The following is a 19,035-nucleotide window of genomic DNA, read 5'->3' as shown; positions in this document are numbered from 1 at the left end:
ATTAGCTAAACAAAGGGAGATTCATAGCGCGTGCGCGCGCGATGCTACACGTTAAAAAGGCATTTAAGATGAGAAAGGAAGTGGAAGGCGGACGTGGAAAATTAAAGAATAATACTATTTGTTAGGTCAGATTTTTATTTGAAAGCGTGGCACGGCATAACTATTAAAGAATGAGTTTAAGTCAACTAATGGGAGCTCGTACGTTTAAATATTTTACTTTTGTACGTTAACGCGAGCTTGGCCGAGTTGCAAAAATTCTACACGCTCGTGTATACTCGCGAATTGTCCTATGATAATGTACTATCTATCCCTTATTATCCCTCCTAATCACAACTACGAGAAAATATTTATTTCCGTTTGCGCAACGCTTGGTTGTGGCCCGGTTTCAAGCACTTCCTATACTCGCTCAATTAACGTTGAAATATCTGGCTGGAGACTGACTGTCAGTATCTTAATCGTAATATACCAAGAAATAACTCGTAGTATCTATGAAGAAGGTGATTTTATCGGCGAAATATATTTTCATCCGATATGCACAAAAGAAAGTTAGCACCTTACGGCACAATAAGCATATTAAGCGGGCGGAATAACTTGGTGGGCTATTGAAAGAGATCGTGATTCTCGTCATCGCCTATTCGTCTACGATGGTAATGGCATTAGCATTAAAATGCCAAAGAGAAACATGCGTCTAGCCTATCCCCCTCATTTGTCGATGATCGTAATCGGACTCCGCGACTGCTTTCTCCGTCGCCTTTCCGCCGGGCCTTGTTTTCCCCCTGACATGACATTACGTGATTACTCGCGTACTTTTCTGCAATCGGCAGCGGACGCGATGAACTTTGCCGAAGCCGGAACGATGCGTTGCAACGAAGAGACGTAGTAGCGCGGGGGCGGAAGAATGAATTGTAGTTAACGAGGCTAAAAGTCGCTGCTTTATGTGCTCGGGCCGCAGTGATATTACGCTAGCAAATAGAAAGGAAAAAGAATTTTCCCGCGGCACTAGCGATGGAAAATCTAAGGCTAAAGTCGTAATTCAAAGCAATGAAGTGCATGGGATAGGATACGGAGAGTACAAATAGAATGTGAAAAAAAGGGACAAAAAATATAATGACATTATATATGATTATCAAACTTTTGCTACCATGTCATTGAAAATGCGCCAATTCCATTATTATTTTATTATTTTTTTTTTCAGAATCTCGACTGTCAATTGCTCTATTGTTCTAACTTTCACACCTGAGTTGCAACAAAAAATCAAGGCTTTTCCACATCCCACCATCCAACAAAATTTCCCTAAAAATCATAATTCATGGGCCGACCAATTTTCTTGAAAATGGCTTTCCAAGAATTACAAGACTCTATCGCAAGCGGTAACCTAAAAAATTAATAAGGCTTCCTCCTCTCATACTCGCTTCGAGACGTTGAAGTATCTTTGTCTTTTACATTTTTCATGGCTCGTAATGAGATGTAAATAAATTTTCTGAATATCTACCGTTTTGATACTTTATCGAGTAATAATATTTAATCCAAATTAATAGCTTATTTTATTAATAAGTTGCGTTTGAGCTATGCATGGATGTCTATCTAAATTAATTGATTCAAACTTAAAATATTCTAAATATTCTTGAAAATCCAATTCCTGATGACGTATATTAAAAACAAAGAGATAATTTGAAAAATTAGTTAAGTCCTATGCAATCTGAGGATTTTCATCAATAAATAGTTTTAAATATTTTACTTTTTTTACAAATTCTTTTTACAATTGTGAAAATCTTGATTTTTTTTTCTCCTATTATATTTTATGTGTTCTAAGGGTTTGGTTAGTGCCTGCAAATTGTAAAATACCGAGAAAAAAATATATATATATTGAAGAAATAAAACACTAAACATGGAATTTATAATCACTTTGTTTTTGTTATAAAGAAACCTATTATTCGTAGTTATTGTCTCCCCCCCCCCCCCCATATATATATATATATATATATATATATATATATATATATATATATATATATATATATATCTGGAATTCTCACTTATGTATTTCTCTGTTTTACTGATATAAAGCAAACTACAATGTCAGCCATTTTTGCAAGAATACAAGGATTTCAGCACACGTTTTATATGTATTATCTAAAGTGCTAATGTAAATGAAGGAATTTATTAAGTTTGTGACAAATTTAGACACAAATTAAGTTTATGAAAAATCAGCGATAATTTTCTAACACAAGTTTTGGGAATATCAAAGACGAGATTCCTGAGCATCGATCGCGAACGCACGGTGATCCATAGATAGTGCAAAACAGAGCGGAGCAGAGGAGAGGAGAGGAGAGGAGAGCAGAGTGAGTGAGAGTGAGAGACCGCAATATGGATGGAGAGGCGGTGGCTAGCCGTAGGTTCGTACTTTTTATTCTTATATAGCCGTACGGAACGCGAGGGGCGTGCCATGGCGGAGAGCGAGTGGATCTCCTTGATGGTGTCCCACAGTGCGTATCCGTGCGGATCCCACGCAATCGGAGGGATTGCGCGTTAATGCGACGGTGCTTCTTTTTTAGTGTGGCCAGGTGGCGCTCGGCGAAGGGGAGGGAACAGGGGATGTATAGTAGGAGACGAGCGGCCTGAGGAATGCCCGAATGAATGAAAGTCTCCACCAGCGCTGATAAAAGAGCGAAAGTGCGCGGCGTTATCAGAGACGAAGCAGCGCGCAACGGGATTCTCTCACGAATGCGCGGCCGGCTCCCGTTTATCTGCATTCCAGTGACGATTAACCACGCGCGGCTCATCCGGTCGAGACCCGCTCGCACACTGGTACGCCCGTACGCATAAGCAAGTGCACGCGCGCACACACACAATGGGACAGAGAGGGGGGTGGGGGCGGGGGTGGTTATAGAGATTGAAATATAGGGACCGGGTTTATTGTTTGTTCGCATCACAGGACCGGCAATAATACCTAGAGCATGAGCTGGAGGAAGGGAGAGAAAGTGTTGTGAGCAGCTATCGATCAGCGAGTTATATAGCACCGTCCTCGCAATTTCACCGAGCTCTCCCGCGCACGTGACGACTTCAAGGTGCACGCACACACGGCACACATTCACTCGCGCACGACCGAAGATGTTAACGAGCTCCGTCTGTCTACACAATGTACCTGGGGGCGGTCGCGCAGTCACCGCCGCCTTCGTCGCCGCTTCGATCTTGGATCAAGCGAAGACGAAGACGACGAAGACGAGGTTGGAGAAAGTCCGCACGGCGATACAGCCCGACCACGGGCCTCGTGTTAACTGAGCCTCTTCTCCTCTTGGACGGCGGTGGCGGTGACGGCGGTGGCAGTGACGGCGCACGCACTCTCACCGCGACGACGCGCGCGCCCGCGTTCACGATGTATACGTACGTGTGCGGCATGCTTCCTCTCCGTCGGCCGTCTTTATCTAGGCGGTTGCGGACGCCAGCCGTGTGTGCCCGAGACCAGCATAGAGAGAGAGAGAGAGAGAGAGAGAGAGAGAGAAAGGGAGGGAGCGAAAAAAGTCAGTCCAGGGGACTTGCGAAAGAGGCGAGTGTTCACTAGCCAAGAGATGCAGGTTGTTGCACAAGCGTTGAGGCTGACAAAGTGGAAAAGCGTCGCGGCTACCTCGACAGCTCGAGACGTAGGTATAATAAGTCAACAAAGAAGGATCTCGTAAACCGGTCGGCCACCGCTGCCACCCCGAAGATGTCTAGCGTGTGGCGGCGCTGACATCAATATGCTTATCCCTCCCCCCGCCGCGCACACATACAGAAAGCTATGCAAAATTTTTGCTTTGTGTGTACTTGCCTTGGACACGCGTGATTTCGTTATTTTGTCGTACATCGGGCTATTATTCTACGAGGCTAGACAAAGGACACTCCCCCTTTCCTCCGATATAAGAGAGAACATCGTGTGCACTCTGCGCAGCGTGCGTACCGCCTCCTTACCTCGATATTTTAGTTGCAAAAACGTCGAAGGTTCGCCAGGTAGCGAATTAATAAAGCTACGCCATGATATCGATCTCATAGGGGCGCCCCCCTTGTCATCCTTGACATACCACACGCTCCTCTTCGCGGCCCTTATCGGGCGCGGCGCTATCACCGCCTTGACCTCGGACACCAGCGGAACACAAACACACACATTCTTGCGCCGGCACACGCCTGTAAGCATTTAGGGATTGAGCGTATAGAACGCAAGTCCGTGCATTATCGTCGACCCAGCTGTGAATGCCGCGCCTAGCGTGAGGTACTTTCCATTGCACCGTTTAATTGTTGTATTACGCCATTGACGTCATCCCGGGCAAACATAGCAGGCAGAGCCATGTAAAGATTTTGTATATTTAACTCGGGACTTGAAGTGATAAGGTTGCGTAATTTAATATAATGCGTCTTCGATCGAACGTACATTAATAATGTAAGGCAACGTGTTTACCATGTTGCTCTCTCATAGTGTTGATAGATAGCTGTGTGTTGAAGTTGTACCATTATTTGCAAAAGCCTGTATGTCGTTCAAAACGATAATCAAGGAACACCAGCAGTCACTTAATATTCAATTTTTTTTTTTTTCACGTACCCGTCAATTACGCATATTTTAATGGGCGACATCAAAATAGGCGGAGATTTCATTGAAATCAAAATATTTATCAATAATTGTATTACACTTTGATAGACATTATTCATAAGATATGAGCAATTTTAACAATGCCGTATCTTTTAAAATACGTAAATTGGTAAGAATTTTAAAACTCGCTGCCGCTTACACTGGGCTTACTTTGAAAGAAATCTAACGACTGCTTAAAATTTATTACGATATGTTATCATGCGCGTGAATTAAGCTTTGTAAACTTTCTTAAATTAATTTCAGTATTGATTTCCGTAAAATCATAGTTTCATTGATGAAATAGTTTGTTGTAAGCTCACTACTTAGCGATTATGTACTATTTTTAAACATTAACGTGAAAGTTGATGGAGTAGTAAACTTTTCGTATTTGTCATTCCTTATTATAGTTATGTCCTTATATTGTTCCATTAATTTTCAATAATAAAATGCTCTTTGTTATATATGCGTGCGCACGCATATATAATGAAAGAATTATAATTAGAATGTGACAATGCTTTAATCGTTGTAGCGCAAAATAATTTCCATAATTTTCGTAGTTTTAGGCGTCATTAAAATTTAAGCAATTATTTTTCATAGTTAAAGCTTTGATTCTTAGAATTCTGTAAAGGAACTCGAAAACACTACAGTTTTCGTCTTAAACGCTGGCAACAAATTTATAAAATTTTCCGGTATTGTGTAATGTAGATTTGCTAAGCACATGATTAGCAGGTGAAGTTTAAATTCGGGAGTAATAAAGGCTCGAATCGATGAGTTACAACGTTTCTCTCAACACAAGCGAAAAATATCTCTAATTATAAATCAAGTAGATGCGCTTATTTTTATTACTCTCTTCTTCGTTTGCGCGGTTATTATTTGCTTGGTTACAGATTTGTACAAATACTTGAAAAAATTGTTTATTTTTTCTTAAATGCTTGGCGTCAGCTCTGACCTTTGATCATATTGATCGCTGACGTTTTACCCAGAACGTGTGTAATAAATGCCGATGTGTTGGCCTCAACACAAAGTACATCGACTTTAATAATTGATCGTTCCTGTCTTATCGTTTATCGTTTATTTACAAAAGCACATATCTCACTTCAAGTATCGTGGATGTCTAGTAAAGACGTGAATGATGCGTAAGCAGTCGAAGCAAATAGATAATTAGTAGTATGCTTTAAGATGCAAAAACGTAAGCTGAAAATGGACATGGATAACCTTCGTATACCTTTATTAACTATGTTTAAAATGACGTGCGATTTCACGTGAATATCATTATGGATATTATGTGTGTGTATGTGCGCGAAATTGTTCGCCTCACACTCAAATCAGAAAAAATTATACGTTATCAATAATATTTTTGCTCTGACAAATAAGAGTCTCATTTGGTGGTACTTGTACGAATTTATTAGCTTTTAGAGGTTAAAGCGAGATACGTGAAGAGATTTCGATATTACGGTAACAAATTTTCTCTCGCCTCCCACCCCTCCCACTCATGCCATCCCATGCCGTTCCTCATCCTTCTACGGCATAATTGGAATAAGACGAGGGGCCGTTGAATATGAGAATGAGAAAGAGAGGTCCTGCGATGAATAAAATGGCATTGGAACGATGACGCCTACCGAACTAAAGATATTGTAAGATATAATAGATATATCCTGCGAGCGATGACGCGTAGTCGAAATATTCGTTTGGCTTATATTTGGAAATGTCAGCTTTAAAAGAATCTGCTAGAACATTTATTATTTTACAAAGGCTATGAAGTAGTTAGCAAGTCCTAAGTATTATTTCCTCTTGTATATTTACGTATCGTAATGCGATTGAAATAAAACATGTTTTACTCTGCCAATATAATACGTTGCTTATATGAATATATAGGAAATGGCGTGGGTGTCTGCGTGCGTGTGTATACGTGTGTATACACATATATGAATTACAATATGGCGTAAGAGAGAGATTGCAATATACACATGTATTATTAACTTTTCTCCACTAGAAGATGATAATTCCAAAACTTGAAGTATATATAAATAAAATGTTGAAATGTAGATTATTATTCGTCGAATGCTAAGAAAAACCCTTCTGTTTTTTTGTTGTTGTAAATCTATAATATTTATAAATCGTAGTATATATTTTGAAAATATTTGCTACTTCGATTACTCGTTTCTTTGGAGCTTATTTAGTAAATCAATATTTATCGCGGAAAAATTATAACCGAGAAAGTGGATATTTCTGAAAATTGTTTTTAGTGCAAAAGAAAGAAGGCTTTGCCGGACCCTCGATAATGGAGATGAAAAACTTGGCTGCGAAACCAATTTCCTCCTCTTTCATAATATTGAACTTTCGCGAAGCTTCACTGGCTAATGCAAGTGTAAATAATGGCATACTTTTAACTTAAGCCACGTGTATACGTTTATCTTTTGCGTTTGGCCAAGCCATTATTTCTCTGTAGCTAAATATTTATAATCTGATTCGCTTGCTTAGAGAAACCATTTTATTTACATTATAGAAAATACGCGCCAGCTTGCATTAAGATCGATGATACAAGTAAACAAAAATACAATGTAAAATTGTTGCAAAATTATCGTGAGCACGTTCGCAATAGTTACCATTTGAAAGATGGATTTTTTCGTTTCGTATGGAGTAAGTATAGACCGGCCGAAAGATGGCCACGGTAATTCGATTCGAATGCTTTCGAATTCGGCTGAAATATTAATGGCACCGACGTTGAAAACAACAAATTTGCCGAAAACACAATGACGTATGATTCGGCAAATCGGCAAACGAACATTCGCTCATTCATTTGGGACTCGAGGACTCGATAGAGGAAGAGGCGAGTGACAGACAGTCCACTCGATATTGTTCGCCCTTTCCATTTGGCTCGTATTGTTTTAATAAAAGTCAGCGGAAGTTTAATTGATAGAAATCGCTCGTCAGTAGTCGACCATTATTGCGCTTTATGGTCTTTCGGACTTCTTGGTGTAGCGCAATCGATGAACAACAACCAGCGATTGGAGAACGGAATCGCGTAAAAATCAACGGCACTAGTAGGAGAGCCTGGAGAGACAAGAGTCCGATATGCTGCCCAGGGGGAGAGGGAAAGGATCGTTTGCTGGCTGCGCTCAGCGACGTTGCCAAGTCGCCTCGTTCACCGTCTCTTCCTAAACCCAAGACTCCGACTAAAATACAGGAGGTGCGTTTGTAAGGAAATCCGCGACGTTGTATCAAGAGGAACCCGTTTGGTGGGTATTGGGCAGTCAGCAGCCCGTAGCAGTGCTGTTGCTCGTTTGTTACCCGTCATCGTCATCTTCTTCGTCGTCGTTGTTGTTGTCGTCGTCGTCGTCGTCGTCGTCATCGTCGCCGTCGAGTCGTGCGCAAATACGGACTACGGCTGCCATCTAGCGGAAGTCCTCCAAACCACGCCTGAGCTCACCATCAAACACACTCTCGCTCACGCACACATTCACACGTACGCGAGCACAAATCCATCGATTTGACTAAACCCGCCAACTTCTTGAATCTCCTCTGCCTCCTCCTGCGCCTTCACAATATCATCCTCCTTGTTACTGCATACGCACTTTTCTAGCCATGCCAGTCGCGCCGTACAAGATTCGCACGTTTAGCTGGTGTAGCTCAATTTTCGGCATAGTTCACACATCATCCATCGCGTAACGCTCGATTATTGCATCCCCCCCCCCTCCACCACATTCGAGCAATGATGTCATATATTGGCTTTCCTTAACCGTACGTACGCCCAACTATAAAAACGAGTATTGATACATTGGTCGTTCGTTTCTCTTAATTTTAGGTTTAATCCATTTTAGGCGTTGAGCTTTCACGCTTCTGTATTTTTATTGGCAATTAAAAATAGAGCACCGGCGCTAGTCAATGTATCGGCAAACGTACCATCAGTCAAGCAATTTTAAGACAAATTGCCGATTAAGACACGTCTATTTCTGAATTAATTTTCAAGATATTATGTAATTATTAAGAGTCATCCGTTGATACGGAAACCTAAAATGCATGACCCAATTTTTATCGAGCTGATTGGCATTTAAGTAAAAAACCGTTAGAATGCATGTAGTTTTTGATTGAATGACTCTCTTATCCGTTTTCATAATTTGCACGCTTAAAGTACTTCTTTCAAATTCTGTCAATGCATTATTTATGAAAAGTGGTATAAAATATTTTTTCCAACAGTAGCGTATGAACTTTTTCATAAATTTTATTTTCTATAACGTAATGAAAAAATTGAATTTCAATCTGCCTATTTTCGCTGATTTTACTACAGCAAAACTCAACTTCTATATAGAATTGGAGGTCAAACCAATAGAAATTATTTTATTCTTTATTGTAAAAAATTCCATGTATTTTATTCAAATATTCCAAGCCTCTTTGAAACGATATAGTTATAAATTTATCATAAGCTACGGATCGTTCGTTTTCTAAATTTCTTTACAGATTTATATTCGGAGAGAAAATGTGTAAAATTCAACAAAATTAGTTCACCTACTTACGAAACTGTACTTGCAGTATAATTCGCTTGATTGTTCGCGTACAGTAGTATACGCATAAACAAATTTATATTACAAATTAATGCTTGGAAATATTTATTTTATGAACTAGTTTGTTCGATTAGTCAATAATTTTGAACGACCATATTAAATAATAAACAGTAATTTTATTTTGACTCGAATAAAATGCCGATTATCATTGTGATTATATAATATCGATCGTATAGATTAAATTTAATTATAAATTGAATGGCAATAGATGTTTCAGGAAAATATATGCGCGTTTAAAAGAAATGTAATAAGTACATGGAGCAATAACCGACTGTACTCTATATTTTACTAAATAACACTCCACATATCACCTCATTTGTTACTAATGAAAATAATTGATGAAGCAGTGCTTCGATTATTTTCCTTCGCCAATAAATTATAAACAGTTTAATGAGAGCGAGACATGGAGATCTCCCTTGCGAACGGACTTGCGGAATGAAATGAAAATCTGCGTTGGACATTTGCGTCACTGTCGAACGGTTCAAGTCACACAGTTGCTGAGAGCGTAGACTACACTTGACAAATCGATCGATAATAAAACTTGTCCTCTATATACAAGAGCTTTCAAGCGTTCTGTTACGCCGCTATCGTCGCGCAGACACGTATTTAAAGTATATGGTGAAAGAGAGGGAGAGAGAGAAAGAGATGTATGGAAAAACGAGGCGAGGACATTCACGATTAGACTGCAGTGGCAAACCGTTCGTTCCCGTTGTTTCTTCAATAAATGAAATCGATATCGTCCTTCAAGCATCGACAATTCGTTTGCGCAGCTTTTAGACAAATAGCGCAAGCTTGATTTTTAACGGGTACATTCGAGAAGGTTTGCCATTTTACCACTTAATCGCTCGTGCTTTGCAATAAACGACCTTCTTTTGTTGCCACGTACTGTCCAATAAGAAAATTAATTTATTCACGTAATGCTCTATCTAGAAAAATCTTTTCCAGCAATACTTGCATCGTTGATTTAAATGGTCGATTAGCTATGCCAGCTGAACTAATCTATTTTTTCTTCTAAATATTATTTTTATTGTTACAAGCAATGTTTATCTGTTATCCTGTTTCGCTAAACATTTCGTACAAAATTGTTCATATATTGGCACATTAATGTTTAATTATCATGAATAAACATATATATTGTTTAAATTTATCTCGATTCAATTAATAGTGAATTCTTATTAAACATTTTCTATTTTATAAATTTTATAACCTTAATTCTGTCAAATATTTTTTGGCAGTTGTTAAATATTGAATTAATTTTTTATTATTATTATTATTTTTAAATCTATCTTTTCAAAACAATTAAAACCATTTTTTCACTTTTAATGGATTTGCATGTTTCGATATTAACGATATAAATTAATAGAAAAATAATACGATAGTAGGCGATTAATTACTTTAACTAAAACTTTTTTAATCAAAATAAATCATATATATGACTACGTGTGTGTGTGTTTTTTTCCTTTATAAAACATAATATTTGTTTAGTAGATATTTATATATAGCCAACGACACACATAAAATACATTTATAAATATTTAAAACGTAAAATGGAAAAAATTAAAACAAAAAAATTCGTTTTTGCATGTATGGGGTTGGAATTTCTTTTAATTTTCAAGTAGGTACATATTTCAATAACATTTAATGAAAATATGATATGTACATTGTATCTTAGTTTTTTTTTAATTTAAATTATCTCTATAATTTATCTAACGAGCGGATACTTTCATAAGTTAAAATATTGATATACAACATTACCTGATAAGAATTCGACATTTTTATTTTTGAAAATTCATTTTTAACGTATAATTTCTCAAAATACATTAGAAATATTAATAGATAAAGATACGGATGTCAATGAAAATACTTAACATAATGAAAATCAATTTTATGGTCATATAAAATATATATGTTAATATATTAAATATTAAATGATCGAATGAAATGAAGAAAATTGTAATTATTATATAGAGATTTAAAATTCGAATAGCTAAATTGCTTTGAACAGAGTGATTCTATGTATTTCTTTTACAATATTATTAATTTTAGTATTTTCTAAAAGTTTTTGATAAATAATAAAATATAAGTCTGCGCTTTTTAAATACAACATATTATAAGATATTCAAATTCTCTTCTTTTACATACATAATTATAATAATACTAGGAATACTATTCTCACATATACTCTTTTAATATAATTATAATATTAAACCTTTAATTTTATGTAATATTCTCAATGTAATTGATTACAATTTCATTATTTCTAAATTAATAAATATCGCAAATTTAATTATTTATCTATATTTTAATTAATCTATAATTTAATTATTAATCAAACTATGTTGCAAATGCTGCACTTATGCCTTGAAAGATAAAAATGTAATTGCATAGCTAATTATATCAAACTTATGACATTGTTTTAAAGTTGCTTTGATGAAAAATTATTAATAGTCAAGTTAAGATTTAGCCATGGGCTAATTACAAGTTACATATTAAGTCGTTCTATATTATTTTTGTAATATTACTTCTCAAAGCTTCAAAATGTTTGTTTAAAATCTGGCAAAGTAACAATTTAAAGCTACATAGGCAACATAGTTCTTATTGCATGAATCTTCAAATATTGCCACATACATTCGTTTGTTGATATAAGTTCTTGATTGATATGATTAATTAATTTTATGTATAATTTATTTAAAATCAATACAAAACTTTCTCTAACGTTTTCTAAAACTCTCTGTTTGTAAATCTTGAAATGGCAATTTAGCATCAGCAGCAAATAACACGACAATTATAAAAAGATTGTTATCAGCGCTTGAAAAATGATGTCTCGAATAATATATCAAGCGGGTTCATCGATAAGTAAATAGTGAACGAAGTATTATTGGTATATCTTTCCATATTCATCATATAAAAACAGAAATTCCATATCCAGGGATTTCCATTCAAATGCCTTTAATGCTACTGGAATTTTTTTTTTTTTCTTTTTTTTTTTTTTTTTTACAGATTTAGAGTAAAAATTACATGGAAGACAAATATTTAGTTTAAAATAATTGTCTTCACAAATACGATGATATTCTTTACTTTATAAATATACAGTGATAATTTGGTACAAATATTATATCTTAGATATGTCAATCAATTAGTAACATTATCGGAAATTGTATACATTAGTCTAAGCAAAAAGAGTATATTATTATTTTACTCACGATTTTTTTTTAAACAAAGCACATATATCTTATTGAAATTACACGCTAATTATTCATTTAATTGCTGTAATCATTTTCCATACGTCAAAAAGTTTAGAAAATATGTATAATTCTTTTTTATTAGCTATAATTTTTTGTGGAAATGAGGCAAATTAAATGTATTACATTTTTACATTTTCATTCATAATAATATATAATATCAGAATCATTTTAAAATAATTATATAATTATGGGTATTTTAATGATAAATCATTGTATAATTTAAAGAAAATCAAATTTTTATTAATTTAAAACACAATAAAATAAACTTGATATACATCATATTCATTATGTTTAAATTAGGATCTAAATAAAATTTTACCAATTAATATTAAAATTAATTTAATTGTCTAACGTAAATGAAATAAATTAATTGTTCACGAATGTTTTTTTAAATAACGTGTTTTCTCTAAAATTCTGAGATAAAACATTTTAATATTGTTCAGTGTTGAGGTAGTCAAAATAAATAAATTTTATTTTAATCTTTTTCTGCTTAACTGTTAAAAATCGTTAGTTTCTATTGTTATCTCCATTAAAAATAAAAAAATAAATAGGTTGGTATAATAATCTTATTTTATTACCTGAACTTATTTTATAACATGATAAGTATTATATACGAATGTTATGACAAAGGAAAATACATGAAATATTAATTATTTAAAATTGAGATTGTATATTTCAAAATAAATTATTTGATGAAAGCGATCAAATCCAAATTGAAAAATTGATGAAAAATCAAAATTTCATAAAAAAGAATGGTGTTTTTATTTCTATGCACTTGACCTTCATGAAGTTAGTTTAAAAGCATTTTTAGAATTATGGATTAATTACAGTTAATTGCACATAGAGCTCTTTATAAAATCAATGAACGGCTCTGTCAAGTCTATGAGATGATCATAGATGAGTTTATAATAGGAGCTCTGAAGAAGATATGTTGTATAAAAGGATACAAAAATAATTGATATAGAATTTCAATTGACATATCATAAAGAATATCTCTTGAATTAATTTATATTTTAAGTATCATTTATAATTAAATTAGAGGTATTGTTACTATTTATACATTAAAAATATATTTATGGTGATGTGCTAAAGATAGAAAAATTAAGAAATAATTAATTTAAGTATTATAAACAATTATTATAATACAAATATTGCACGGTGTTGAAATATTATTAAAATTAAAAAAAATAAATACAATTCAAAGATCTTCTGGACATATCTTTGTATAGAGAAAAATGGTAACATTTTGCATTAATAACTTATATGAATAAAATTTTTAAAATTATAATATTTATAGAAGAAGCACAAGCAATTATTAGAAATAGCTATTAAGAATTAATGACCAAGATCTATTAATTAAATGATGTAATTTCAATTTATAATTGTGAAATATTAAAAATTCTTCAACATTCATTAAGGCGAAACAATATTTGGAAATCATAGTTGAGGTTATGATGTACAAAAACCTTATTTTAAGGTTATGATGTATACAGTAGAAGGATTATTAATATATTTAAATTATCATTGGTTAGCAACATAATTTTAAATTGTAAAATTTGGTAATATCAATGAAAGTAAATATACATTCAATAACAGTGCAGAATTGCATTTATTAAAAACTATTTTTTAATATTTCATTACTTAAAAAAATCACAATACTCATGAAATTTCTAACAATTTTTACCAAATGGACTTAAAACAATTATAAATTTCTTTGTTAATATTAAATTTCTTTATTAATGTATAAGTGTATATTTCTATATATTAATCATTTATAAAAATTATGGGTTCGTTGACATTGGTGAGAAATTTCGTTGTATATTAATTTTATACAATATTATTATAAATAATGTAATAGCTATAGGTAATTAGTTTTATACAGTTTTAATTTACTTACAAAACCTTAATTGTAATTATAAATGATATATTATTTTCATGGTGTTATGTAATAGAAGATATGGTAAATAATTTTATATTGAACAAGGAGTTATTTTAAATTGAGGTTTAATTGATCACTAATATAAACAAAAAAAAAAACTTGCAATTTAATAAAAATAATTAATAGTACGTGTCATACATTTGGAAATGTATTTAATATTAAATAAAAAAACTTTGGCAAATTAAGATTACTATTAATTTGCATTGCATTAATATTACTTTCGCATATTAAAATTAATAAGACAAACGTGATATATATATATATATATATATATATATATATATAATTTTAGAAAAAGTAGAAATTTTTAATTTATAAGGCAAAATAAAAGAAACTATAAGAAATTAATCAATAACTTTATCAAGTATCTAATTTGGTGTCTACAATGAAATACAAATAATAACTGAAGTTTTTGTTTATGATATAAATGACATATTACTTCAATACTTATAAAGACATTGGAGTGTTAGTTATGTATTAAATGTCAACAATTTGCGGTTAAATTGAAACAATTGCAGAAATAATTCGTTTTCAGAGCGAACAAGAACAAAAAAGTTATGTGGTCAGTATTTCGGCGAGTCAGTTTGACGGAAACAAAAAAAAAAAAAAAAAAAAGATGTTAACTAGGTTATAGTATATACAATAGGAGATATTTGTTAGCTGAAATGCTAGTGTCTCTCAATCACACGTAGGAAAAACATTATTGCATCGTCCGCAAGTTATTGCATATGCAACTATAAACGAAATTATGTGTTTACATGACAATGGTGCAGAGATGACATTTTCATGATGTGTAGTTGATTCAGGGGCTCTTTAATGTCGACGAATCGAGAAGCATAAAATCGCTATGCTTATAAACGCAATCGCAAGAATATATCAAGGAAATAAATTATGAAAGATATCCAACGCAGAAAACTTTACGAGTTTCATCCTTTTAATTAGACTTCCTAGATTTACTATTTTGGAATTTTGTGTTTTAATAAACAGATAGAGCGAAAGGAAATTCGACTTAATAATGTATCGGAAACTGTGCAAAGTCGCTTTGTTAATAAAAACATTTTGTTAACATAAAACTTGACGTTTTTGACTTTTATAATGTCCATTATTTGTAGTGGCATTTATAATCAACGAATTATTAATTTTCTTTTTTCATTGATCAGGTCTAGCGTGTATATTTTCGTTTTATTTTTGAATTAACAATAGCCGGAACTGACAATATGTATTATATGTCAATCCATGAATGAAGAAGTAATGAAAAGTCACTTTTGTTTTCAAAAATTCTATATTTATTCATCATATGCATAAATAAAAAGAAATTTGTAGTAAGTTAAAATTTGTAAAGGAACAATCTATGATTATTATAGCGTTTTAACTTATCACTTACGCAGTCTTAGAAATAAATTAATGTTTGGAACTATTTTTTTAATTGCAATTCATGATTTTTTAGTTTACTTGACTGAAAATATAAATATAATCGAATAATCGATTGCTCAGTGTAGATCTTACTGATTTTCTATTAATTATATTGAATATAACAGTGGAGACTTTAAAAATATAATACTGATTCTTTTAAAATGTAGTTCACTAAGCTAATTATTCTTCGGTCAATAGATTTGAAAACTTAATTTATGAATGAACTAAATATAACATAATGTCATATAATAAAATACATTATATAAATTTGAGATTCATTAAAGGAGGTTAGAAAATATTTGAGTATAAGTTTATTATAAAAACAACTAGGACGAGCAACTTATAGTAATTATGATTTTATAGTTCGTTTATTTAAGTTTATTATTACAATAATCTATCAGATCACTTTTTACTTTACACCTACGAAATTCGTATATCTAATATTAAATATAATTATATTATGTTATAAATACAGATTGTTTCTCAATTGATTGAAATTATTTTACAGTTAAGATTGGTATAGTATTATTAAAAAAAATTCTTAAGGAAAGATATTAAATTTAGTTTACAGTAGTTAATTGAAAGTTAATTTAAAGAGTGATGATTTTAATTTGAGAAATAGGTTAAATTTTATTTTTATAATAAACAGGGTATATTTCCAAAATATTTTTCGTGATAGAAGTACCAGATTACAATTATTATAAGGATATTAAGAAATGTGAACGTTTAATGTATATGTCTTTAAAAATTAATGTTATAATTGTTGGTATTATTAAAAATTAAACTGCATTCTTAATAAAAAACTTGGTTAAGATGTTTTCATAAAAAATTGTAATTTTAATTTAAGCACACACTAAATAAATATTTAAAAAAGAAATAAATGCCAAGTTATTGGATAAGAATATTAAAACTTAATCATGCCAAGATATAAATAAATTATTACTGTACGTACTCTTATAATACATGTACTATAATTAACTAATAGGTAATTGAATAAATAAATGTGAGAAGTATTTTGGTAATAATATTTTTTTTTGTTATTGTTTTGATAATATAATTTACCTTAATTCTAGATTAAGATTTTCATTTCTCGTTGTCGTCACTTTTTATCTTATATATTTGTTAAATTTCCGAATTATTATTAAAAGTAGTTAACAAATAAATAAATTATATAATTTAAATTAATGAAATCGATTTTATTCAATACTTAATTGTCTTGAGAATATTCTAATTATTATATTACATAAATGTATAAACGTAAAGTTAATAGAAATCTATTATCAATAAATAATAATAATGATAGGAAGTATTGATCGAATACGATTGTATTTACCTTGATAGTATTTAGATTATTTTAAAGACTTAATATTTTAATAAGCAGCGGGCTTTATATCAAATGTAATTATAATTGTTAGTTTAGAAATTTATTACTAAGCTGTTAATTTTGGTTATTTTAAATAAATGTTTGATGCTGTATTTTAATATGAATTCTATATTTTAACAAAGAAACCTCGATTTTAGATGACCGATATAATTCTTTAAATAAATTCACAAAACGAATGTAGAATTACCGTGGTTAATAGAATAGTCATGTAATAAGAATGGGATTTTAAATGTTTAATTTATCGCAAATAATGTGATACTTTAAAACTATCAATAGTATTTAAGCAAATTTTTACTAAACTTCTTAAGTAATTAATTAAATACGAAGCGCGTAAATTAAATAGCTCAATAATCATCGCGTAATTATAGAAATTAAAGAGATAAGTAGTTACCAAAAAAATTAATTTTTTCATCAGAATACTAAAATACGTTTTCAGCAATGGTACATTAATAAATAATTGATAAGTAATGGTCAAATTTGTAATTTCAGGTTATTATTTAGATTATGATTTTCCACTGATTTCTCTATTCATGGATAGTAAAATCATTTTATGCTATATATTTGCATACGGAGCAGTACAAAATAAATAGTATATAGTATATGGTAAATATATGGTATACAAAGTTTGGTATTTTACTGTACGATAAAATATGATAAATATAAAAGTGTAATCGATTAGAGTATTACAACGAAGTTAAGTAAAAATAATTAGGCTAACACTTAGGCACTTGCAATCGAAGAGGTTCTGGAGAATATAATATAGATAAGACGTAAAAATATTAATATAATGCAAAGCAATCTTATTTGACAAAAAGAACGAAAGCCTAACTTTTTATTTGTTTGTGGTTTTGTACAATCAATTGAACTCTATTGTATTAATTAAAAGCTGAGTAATAAAGTATCTCTCTGTATATTATTTCTAAGAATTTTTGATTTTGAAGTAAATTTTTTAACCTATTTCTTAATTAATTAACTTAATTAATATTTACGAATAATAAATTCTGTAAATATATTATTGCACATTTCATTGGGGGGGGTGGGGGTGGGGGGGGCGAAGTTTAAAATAGTAAACACGTTATAAAAATACTTATTTATATTACATTAAAAATTGTCGCTTTAGGTTGAATTCTCAGTGTTTATCTGAAATTTACTATTTCAGTTTCTTTTTTTAATAGTTGCGCCTCGTTAATCTTAATTTTCATCGCTCTGGATACATCAAAAGGCCAACAAACAACTACAGCTTGGAATTAGCTTTCAAATGGAGTCGCGTACTGCCAATGTTTCCAACTCGTCTATCGAAATATGCCGGCTTTTCATCCTAGCAAGTTCGAGATTTTTAAAGGACGCTACTCGATATCGAATTAGTTATCGACGCTGTAGATGGGGGTGACAATTTATATTGTAAGCTCCGCGATAACAGTGATGCCGCGGTATTGGTACGCGTGAGGGAAGAGAGGGAGGCTAATCGAGCCTTATAAGTGGACGGAAATTAGTTCGAACTTACCTTTGAGTTGGTGACGTGGTCGGCGGGCACGGATTCTGGAACAGTTTGTAGGGTACTCCGCATACTAGCGGACATTGTAGGCCAGCCAGGTTCACTGCCTCAAACCCTCTGGCCGTTTGCAATAAGATTAACCGACGATTAGTCAGCGATTGAGTATCGATGGCCGCCGGTCATTGTTAAAAATATCTTTCTGCTTTTGAATATTTTAATTTCGCGCTTTATCGCTTCGTGTTTATCATTCGACCAACGAAGACTTCATATGCGCGCGTCACCTCGCACTTAGTAAATACAGATTTGCTGACTTTGGGCTTACTTCTCGTACCTGCGTATATTCGTTTTGATTTTCGCCCCACCCCTCACCTCTCACGCCCAACCTCCCGGATTACGT

General features: G+C 32.3%; 1 protein-coding gene across 1 annotated transcript in view; it reads right to left on the bottom strand.

The window, feature by feature from the left end:
• LOC105359352 (serine/threonine-protein kinase MARK2) overlaps positions 1-18,763 on the bottom strand; it is a 67,968-nt gene extending 49,205 nt beyond the window's left edge. Inside the window, exon 1 of the mRNA XM_011495945.1 lies at positions 18,648-18,763. Within this exon, the coding sequence (XP_011494247.1) occupies positions 18,648-18,722 (75 nt within the window). The 5' untranslated portion in view covers positions 18,723-18,763. The remainder of the gene's footprint in view (positions 1-18,647) is intronic.
• Between the last annotated feature and the right edge of the window lie 272 nt (positions 18,764-19,035).

Source organism: Ceratosolen solmsi, unplaced genomic scaffold, assembly GCF_000503995.2.
Source record: "Ceratosolen solmsi marchali unplaced genomic scaffold, CerSol_1.0 scaffold11, whole genome shotgun sequence".
Taxonomy (NCBI): Eukaryota; Metazoa; Arthropoda; class Insecta; order Hymenoptera; family Agaonidae; genus Ceratosolen; species Ceratosolen solmsi.
The sequence above is the reverse complement of the archived record's forward strand: the minus strand, read 5'-3'. Positions and strand labels throughout refer to the sequence as shown.